We start from the raw sequence: 10,246 nt of genomic DNA on the forward strand, positions 1-10,246 counted from the left end.
ACATTTAGTGTAAATGTCACATACATTTTTTATTTAGTGGGCTTTTTTCCAAAGCAACTTACAGTAAAGATAAGGTGTATGTAAAGATAAATGGTGTATGTAAGAATATTCTCCCCAGTTTGCAACCCTTTGGTGTTGGTACTGTTGGCACCTCATTAGTTAGGCTATATTTTTTTGGCTCTCTGCATCTAGTCATAGGGCCCTATTTTAATGGTCTGAAACGGAAGTGTCTTCGCGCAAAACGCAAGTGACTTTGTGGGCGGATCTTGGGCGCTGATGCTATTTTACCGGTGGGATATTGACTGTTGCGCCCGACGCAAATCTAAAATGGGGTGGTCTGAAGTAGCTACATTAATCATGGGTGTGGTTTGGGCGTAACGTGCAATAAACCAATCAGAGCGTCATCTCACATTCCCTTTAACAACAGGCACGCTTGTTCCATAGCTGATTGCTATTATGGTGGCGTATTTGCCAGGCGCAGCCAGGAGCGTTCACAGCGCTATAACCACTGTTCAGTTGGGAACAGTTAGCTATTGATTTTTCATCTTGACAAAATGTAATACAGAATTGTCACAAAGACATACTTTCCGATGTTTTGGGATCATTCTCACTGAATCACGAGGTTATGAATGCATGGTGATATATTTGCAATGTACAATGTAATCTAACATTACCTCTCTATAGACAATGCATATCTTCCGTCAGTTAATCTCTTCTCTCCCGTGCTGCCGCTGGGGCATTTGAGTTAAATGGCATCGGCATGCAGTTCAACATCACGTCTCCTTAAGTCCTCTAACATTTCCTAATTTATGTCATCAACACATCAGTGATTCGTGAAAATGTGTACGCTAGATTTATGCCTATTTTTTCACATGGACACCACATGATTTCCCTCGAGTGGTAAAATTTTTCTTTGAAATTATGTATGGTTTACAGAAATGGGAACTACATTGTATAGATGAGAGGAGCTAAGTGTGCGTTGCGCAGCACAGGCGGCCAAGCAAGGGCTTCGTTTAAGTTGACCTAACTTTCAACTCTGCACAGTATCCCATTAACTGCGTGACAGTAGACTATTTACAATATTTTCTGTAAAGCAGAGTTTGTAAACACATTATCATCAACTTAATTCACGCACAACATTTATTTGAGCAGGAGAGAGAATAACAATGAATGGATGCAGCAACTACAGAAATTGTACAGAAATTGTAACCATACTTGCTGCTTTCTTGTACTATCTGTTGCTGGTTAACAGCACATGAAAAGCTGATTTAAGCTAATTCACTAACTCAAGACTTCAAGGCCATCATGGATATAAAACGTTTTTTGAAAATAACGAAAGGATGGAGGGAACATAGCAAAGCTTGGAGTTATTTCAGATGGGCTACAACAAGGTAGGCAAAATGATGGGGCTTAAAACCTTACACAACGGTAAATTGGAACAAAACTAAAAGTAACTTTAGCCTTTATAGGGCTGTAGCCTATAAAGTTGTCCAGATTAATAGGTCGTAATTAGGCGTTGTTGTAAAGATATTGCATGTAGATGTTGTACTTTATAGGCTACTAAATATTTAGGTCACCAATGCACGAACAAAACCGGGAAATGGACAAATATTATCAAGGCTTTGAATGTTTCCGTCTGTGCACGGGGGTGTCTGTAGATTGGTGTGCAACGCATTCATTCATGCAGGCCTGTGGTCATGCATGCGCCCTTAAAATAGCATCTGCATTTTCGCCACAGACTTTAGACCAGGGAGTTCCTGGTCTGTGGCGGAATTGTTTTCTGAAACTGCAAAATATCAACAGTGAACGTTTGCGCCGAACACGCCCCGTCTTTTCGCTGAACCGCCCCCGTGGGCGCAATCGAATTCCCTAATTTACAGGCATGTACCTGTGGAGGGAAAATTCCAATATGCGCTGACTGCAAAATAGGAAAGACAAACGCGCGAGTATACAAAGTCAATTGCGCCGGGACGGAAGATAGAGCCCTTAGACTGTATAGGCACATATATATAGAGAGGTAGGTACTAGAGATGCGCGGTTCGCGGTTACAGCCGCGGACTCCGCGGTTAAACCGCGGATCGGGTGGATGACGTGAAGAAATATAATATTTTAATTAAATTCGGGCGGGTGGCGGTTGAACCAATCAAACGCATCACCCATATACATTAAAACAACCAGCGGATGGCGGGCGGGTGCGGTTTTGAAAATTGGTCTAAAAACGCTGGTGCGGATGGATGGCGGATGGATGATCAGTTTTGCTATGCGGTTACGGTTGAAATAATAGCCCATCCGCGCATCTCTAGGTATTAAAATGCAAATATTTTAACAGCAGCAGGCTACATATACTGGGATCCATAGACTTTTCAGATGTTGTTGACTCCTGTTGGGACACTGTTGAGTTGTGCTGTTATATACTCATGTTTATTTTAATTTCTCTATAGATAGTAAGTCAATAGACGTTTTGCCTTCAGCCAATTGCCCCTCATGTTCCTGAAGTTTGCATTCAGTGTGTGTGCTCCTGTCCTGGGTCAGATGGGAATCGACCTGACTTGGATCAAGCCAAAATAGGTTCCAGCTAATCAACACATGGCCTCAGGAACAGGGAGAAGGCAGGGGTGGTCAGTGATTTTCTGTTAAGCTTACATGCTATCAGTCTTTCACCAGAATGGTCATCTTAACCTTAAATGCCCCTTTAAAAGATGCATGTCTTGCTTTACCTTGCTTATCTACCTATCACAAATGAGGACACTAGTCATCCCCTTAGAATTATAAGGTTCTATCTGCGTTCTGGGTGGTTCTGAGATATTGATCTTAAATGTATTCCATAGAGGTAAGTGGAACAAGACTCTTTAGAAATAATGTTAAAAAACTTCAAGAAACACTTCACCTCATCGTATTAAATTGCCACAGAATAACAATCTGTCAACCAATCTGTCAACTAATTTTTGACACAAATGTCAGAGCCTTATAACGGGGACGTGCTAGTGTCTGAGTGACTTTAGTTTGTTCATAACAGATTTCAGATTACACATTCATTCTCACTTTTTTATATGTTTGTGTTCATTTCATTTCTCTTTTGTATTAGTCAAAATTAAGTAACCCATTATAACTATAAAATAATAATTACCAGCTGATGTGTCCAGTCTTTTTAGTGCTCTTTAAGCTGTATGTAAAATAAGGTTTTGTACTCCTCTGTACTTCAAATTTAAAACGTGTTAGTCTCATTGAGGCTAACATAGGCTACAACTCACTTTCTGAGGGATGTATATTTTGCTCTTCATCATACCAATTAATGTCAAAATGTAGATGGGACATTTGTTTTTAATATCCTACAAAAGCCATACAAAATAGTAATCTCTACTACCTGAACTTATGGTCAAAACCAATTATTATGATTTTGTTCTAAGAAAAGATGAGCTGAACTATAATAAATGTTATTATCTGCTTACAGTCTGTTTAATGGGAACAGAGGGAAGATGACGAGGAGGCTACATCAAAACAGTTTGCCATTCTTGGTCTGAACATGTTTAATACCCTTTTTAGACTTTCTGACAATTATTTTATTATACGCACACATGCACACGCACACACACACACACACACACACACACACACACACACACACACACACACACACTGGGCCCCTGCATAGGCAGTCCTGATGGGCCCCCATGTTCCTCAACCCAGGTAAAATAAAATATATTCCACCAGACTTTAGGGTCCTCTCTCCACTTGGGCCCCTATAATCAGTAGTGGTTTTACGCCCAGTCCGATGCCCCTGCACACACACACACACACACACACACACACTGAACAGCTCATATGGAGATGACTTTAGTATTGTAATGAATGGATGCTGCGTGATTCTGGATTTATCTGATTCAGGGACTAACCTGGTTAAATAAAGGTTATAATAATAATAATAATAATAATAATAATAATAATAATAATAAAGGGACGTGCACAGGGGGGTTGCTCAGGTTGTCCTTCTTGACTCATGTTGCCCTTCCAATGGGAAAAATAAATAAATAAAATCGTACAATGGATGCAGAATTTCACGTAGGCCTAAAAAAATCGCAAAGCCTCATTCACTTCAATTTGGGCACCGAAAGTGAAAGTCAGTAGGGGAAGGGCAAACTCTGTTTACGTGGCTGCAGCGCTGCACGCGACCGGCACCTGAGCTCATGGGCGGATTATGAACTTTCGGCCCCTGGGCCCAGATGTATTAAGGGCCCCCCACTAATTGTCGTATATGTGGGGGGGGGGGGGGTGTGCATTTTGGGAATGGCCAATACTAAATTCAATCAGATTCATAGCCTACATCCTGATTTGTTGATATTGAGGCAATGATTCCATGCAAAGGCTTGGGCTTCAGTGCCCCCTGACCCCTTGGGCCTGGGCCCAGTAGGCCCGTGCAGTAATCCATCCCTGCCTGAGCTGAGCCTGCATAAGCGGCCCTAGAAGGAGATTGTCGCGGTTGTCATGAGACGACTCAACGTTGTCGGAAAAGGTGAGTTTGTGATGTATAACAAACGAACGATCATCGTCATCAAGTTTTATGAAATTAATTAAAATCTTCATAAATCCAGGCTGAGTTTGCCACGTTTAGCCTAAATAATCAGACAGATAGCTTGCAGAGAAGCAGCCCGTTATCACATAGGCTAGGCTACTATTTTTTTGGTAGGCATTAGGCAAACTAAGCTACATGTCTGCTGATAGTTAGTTTCTCACATTTCGTTTTAGCAAGAAGAATGAATGATGGAAGTAATGCATCACATTAATTATTTTATTCAAAATGGTTAAATGCCTAAATCCTATCACTAGTATGTTGGGTATTGTTTGAAGCCAAGATGCCCACTGAAAAGAGTCAGATTCAGGAGAGGGATAGACAATTCAGGGAGGCAGCAATCACTGCAGGGTTGGCTGCGAAAAAGCCAACCAGCAGGTGAGACAGACTTTGCACTGTGATAAAGATGACATGACACTGTGTAGACGAATTGATCAATTAATCAGACTCATATTTTAGCCTACTAATGGCAATGTTTCATAATTACATTACATTTAAGGTGAGGAGCAGTCACAAGCCTCCAGACTATGTGAGGAAAATGTGGACCAGGAGGAGGCACAGGACAGGAAGGCCTAAGTGATGATCACCAAATATGAGATGAGAGGACCATGCTAGAAAGTACAGGATTAAAGAGCTGCATGCTAAATAATTGTAATCTAAAAAAAAAAATAGGCTATTTTAGAGGTAATTTCAAAGATCTTGCCTGAGCAGAACATAAAGGGCATTAAAATAATGATTAGTTAAGGTGATTGAGTGCTGTATTTCAGTGTTTTACTTCTTTGTGTATATATATTAAAAAATATTATTCTCAGTCCTGCATATAGCCCGTGAGATAAAAAAAACAAAAAAAACAATTTTAGGTCAGAGCAACTGCCCCTCAAAATTCCTGTGCACGTCCCTGATTGATTGATAGGTAAGCACATGATGTAGAATCTGCAGCGTTAGCAGATGAAACAGAGAATCTTTGTTTAGCACAGAGATGTCTTACTGTGGAAATCAGTCCAGTACACACAAACTGAAATGAATGGGCATCAAATAAAGCTCATTCATGTTGATAGTGTTCTTCGATTGCAATTCAAATGGCGTGCTGACGCTTGCCAATACGAGGAAGAGGATATCGCGAGAAAATCCGTATGTGGCATACCCTGCTCTTTTGTAACGGCGTGGTCCATAGGAAATATCGTGAGACATCGTGCCTGTCGGTGCTCGAATCCGGCTGATGTTAGCGTTGGAGGTGAGTAGGAATGCAGAGGCGAGTAAATGATAAAATTACGGAAAGATATTCAGAAGCTGTCAATTGTTTTGTATTGCTGTACGGTCGATAACAGATAGCTCTAACAGCTGTCATCAGCGGGTCATCATGTAATTTCAAAGATATCCGCTTTAGACCAGCGCAGGCTAGCTCTGTCATAGAATAAATAGCGGGGTGGATCACCAAGATGCTCTCTCCTTTTCAAATCTTGTCGTGTGCAACCGTGCGCATTTATGCAACGCGTATCACGATCCATAAGCGTTCTTAGGAAACGTTCTGTTCAGAAACACATAGCCTATGATAAGGTATTAAATACAATCGAAAAGGTTCGTGAGAGCTGGTGTCCGGTATCACATCCAGGGGTTGGCCTGCTTGCTTGCTAAATGGCTAGATGCATTAACCCACATCCACTCCGTCAACGTGAGGGGGAAAAAGACCAACGGGTCTGCAATAACCTTGGCATAATGTTGAAGGTGTTGTCTGTATGGTATTATACCGGCATATGATTTGTGATAGAGACATCATTTTCACTGGAAAGTTTCTTCCTTGCCATTCTGTCAATGCACTGCCGGGTGAGCTGCTACCTCGGCGCAGTGAAATAAATGGCCTCCATAATCACGCAGCGAATTGCCACAGAACGCGACTTCACGAAAACCTGTATTTACGTCAACCTCGGACACCATTTATGTGTCAGTAGAGAAATACGTGATCGAATACTGAATAGCCCCTTAGATGGGATATTTTGGTTGAAATGGTGGCGTCCAAGGACAGGGTCGAACGACATGTTCCGTCAGCACCATGGACAGGGATTCTCCCCCATCCGGTGGTACCATGAGGCCTTTCTGTCGAAACATCCTCTGAAGGCCAAATGCTTAATTGAGCGCTGAATTGAAATGCACGTGTTTTAAGAAATATAGCTAATTACATAAACTAATTAACATTAAGTACATAACATCACCTTAAAGATTTTTCTTTATGTTGGGGTAGGCCTGGTTGTATATTGTAGTGTTTGTAAGTGCCTTACAGCACATAGTGGTTTGTGGATTTTTGTACCTTGAAGATATTGATTTTAAATGTTCTTTAGTCTTGTAGTGAGGTCTGAGGTGCGGGTGGGGTCTCATTTTAGACTTGTAAGGCAAGTGTGAAAGGGACAAATGTAGAGCAGGCAGAACAGATTGTTGCATCCTACAGCCTGGAGACATAGCAGTATATTGCACTGTGTGTGTGTGTGTGTGTTTGTGTTTGTGTGTGTGTGTGTGTGTGAATGCAAGATTTCAACCAGGAATTTTTCAATCTGTAATTCTTTAACTAAGAGCAAAACACCCTTACCATTTTACCTGTATGTTTACAGTTCCATGGTAACAGTGTTAATGTGATGATCATGCAGTCACTGTATTGCATCTAAAATCTGAAAAGTCTTTGCTCATCCATTCTTATTTGGCAAAGCCTACGCGTGTCATACCAGCTCTATTACCATATAGTCCATGTGTATGAGGCAATCTGTCTATTTCTATCCATTATTCATCCAGATTAATAAATTATGACACAACTGAGAAGGCCTGAAAATGTTGCGAAAGGCTGATATTTACTGAAGTTGTCCTGCAGTCAATATGCTGTAAATCATAGAAATCTGTACATAGTCTTGTGACTTGTGTTCTGTATCACTGAATGTCAGGCTTGGTCCTCGTGTGAAACGGAAGTCATGGAACTAAAGCTCTGCTCCATGCATAACACCAAGTATGCAATCAGTGGAGATAATGATCCACAGATGCTTAATGCTTAATGCTTGATACACTTAAATTATGCACACGCTACAGGCTTTGCCACCATGATCCACCAGTGGGAAATGCATCCCTTATTGATATGTTTGTTGGTGGAAATGGGATACCTCAATTCAATTAAATTTTTTCTGAGCAAAATTCTCTATTCTTCATATAATACTTTGTATTTCGATTGATATGTGCTTTTTGGCATGATAGCTTACAGAAAACATTTTTGTGTGTCCGATGTAGCCTCCATCCCAATCAAAAATTTGAGAAGCAAAGGAATTAATTACAACTCCCCAGAACACCTGCAGACTGTCGTGTCCGGACATCACATCCATCGGCTTGAAGGATGGGGAATATTTTTGGAAACCTGCTAAAGAGTTTGATCGGGAAGAAGGAGATGAGGATTCTGATGGTGGGTCTCGATGCAGCTGGAAAGACCACCATTCTGTACAAGCTCAAGCTCGGAGAGATTGTCACTACCATCCCTACCATTGGTATGTATATTTCCTGTTTTGAATATAAAATATATGTAGTTCATTATTTATCGAAAGTACTGATTAAATGGCATGCAGATTAGCTGTGGGTTGCGACGGTATTATGGATCACAGTGTGGTTGCTTTATCACTGATTGTGTTGCAGGATGTAATGTTGAGACTGTGGAGTGCCAAAAAGAAAATTTCAGTAGTAAAATCCAATAATTTACTCATGGACATCACAGTGGATCTTAACCTGGTTGTATCAGTAGAGGGTGATGCTGAGAAATGGAAGTGTTTGTATGATAATGATATTCTGTTTAACGCTGTTGTGCAGGGTTTAATGTGGAGACCGTAGAGTACAAGAACATCAGCTTCACTGTGTGGGATGTAGGTGGCCAAGACAAGATTAGGCCCTTGTGGAGGCACTATTTCCAAAACACTCAAGGTTTGTGCACTAAATTATGAGACACACACATACATACACACATACACACACACACACACTCACATTCACACATACAGTATGTGTGACACATACACATACCCATACACACACACACACACACACACACTGACACGCACACTTGTGCTCTGTGTTCTCTTGCAGGTTTGATCTTTGTGGTGGACAGCAATGATCGGGAGCGTGTGAACGAGGCCAGAGAGGAGCTGATGAGGATGTTAGCTGAGGACGAGCTCCGTGATGCTGTGCTGCTCGTCTTTGCCAACAAACAGGTGCACCTATTATCTCTCTCTCTTTCTTCATTTCTCTCTGTCTGTCTCCCTTTTTCTTTATCTATCTCTCTCTATTTCTTCATCTGTATCTATCTTTTTTCTTTCTCTTTTTTCCTCTTTATCTCTCTCTCTTCAGGTATTCGTGTTGTATCCACATTGATGTAAACCAGTGTTTCTCAAAGTGTGGTCCGCAAACTATCCCAAGTGGTCCGTGAGCAGACGTGGTGAAATATAATATAGATGAGTTGTTTGCAATATTGAACCAACTTGTACATTATGTAAATCCAAACAGTTCTGCAACACTGCCTATGTAAGCAGTGCCAGTTTAAATCATATGAATCCTCTGAAACAATAAGCAAGGTGCAAAATTAAATAAGCAAGGTGGTTCAGAGTACACCTATTGTGTAATATACCGTTTTTAGCTAGATGGTCCGTGAGTTTTTTTTTTTTTTTGGTTAAGTGGTCCTTAGTCTGAAAAAGTTTGAGAAACACTGATGTAAAGCAAATCATTTGAGAACCCCTGCTGCACTGTGCATCTGCCCAGAGGTGTACGTCTCTAACTCCAACTATGCTCCTGTCTGTTTTCATGCCTGTGTTGTGACTGCTGTGGACCCCAGGATCTGCCCAACGCCATGAACGCGGCGGAGATCACAGACAAGCTGGGCCTGCACTCGCTCCGCCACCGCAACTGGTACATCCAGGCCACCTGCGCCACCAGTGGAGACGGCCTGTACGAGGGGCTCGACTGGCTGGCCAACCAGCTAAAAAACAAGAAGTGAGCTGCGACCGGGGATTTTAGATGGGGGGGTGGGGTGGGAGGATCTTGTGGGAGTCGGGTGGGGTTACTTTGGGGTTATGTTGTTGTGTTTTTTTTTGTTGTTCTTGTTTGTTTGGTTGGTTGTTTTTTTTTTTTATTAAAAAAAGATTGGGTTTCTTTCTTTGGTTCGTCAAAGGCATGGCTAGTGGATTTGTTGGAATAGGCCTTGGGTGGTCTGAGTGAATGGACTGTTCTCATACACATACACACACAGACACACCCACACACACACACACACACACATACACACAGCATACATGCTTTTGCACACACAAAAGCAAACATGTATATGTACAAACAAAATGCGCACACACCATATTTTGTGTCTTTGTTCCTGCGTCCACCTCACTCTGACTTATTGACCAATAGTAACGTAGTTATTACAGTCAGTGCAGTACAGCTAAGAAACCAATACAGACTAATAACACAATATACTATATGTTCGCCAGTGTTTGTCTGTTCTCACTGTTAACTGTTGCCTTGATCCTTTTGGGCAGGACTCACTACAGTCACTGCTGACTCAGTGTGTCTGTTGCTTCTCTCCTGTCAGTCCGTCCTAATGGTGACACCTTAATGTAGTCAATCAAACCAGAGAAGATTAGGTATCAGAATTACCACATGAATTGCAATTTA

General features: G+C 41.5%; 1 protein-coding gene across 1 annotated transcript; it reads left to right on the forward strand.

The window, feature by feature from the left end:
• The first annotated feature begins 7,839 nt into the window (after positions 1-7,839).
• Positions 7,840-9,580, forward strand: LOC143103659 (ADP-ribosylation factor 3). The gene is made up of 4 exons (XM_076267405.1): positions 7,840-8,082; positions 8,399-8,509; positions 8,672-8,796; positions 9,414-9,580. Exons 1-4 carry the CDS (start codon positions 7,935-7,937, stop codon positions 9,573-9,575), a joined length of 546 nt encoding a protein of 181 aa, XP_076123520.1. The 5' UTR covers positions 7,840-7,934; the 3' UTR covers positions 9,576-9,580.
• Positions 9,581-10,246: the final 666 nt, after the last annotated feature.

Source organism: Alosa pseudoharengus, unplaced genomic scaffold (genome assembly GCF_046254945.1).
Source record: "Alosa pseudoharengus isolate Yale_2024_CS ecotype anadromous, Long Island Sound unplaced genomic scaffold, YU_APseudo_1.1 YU_APseudo_1.1_scf_5, whole genome shotgun sequence".
NCBI lineage: Eukaryota > Metazoa > Chordata > Actinopteri > Clupeiformes > Clupeidae > Alosa > Alosa pseudoharengus.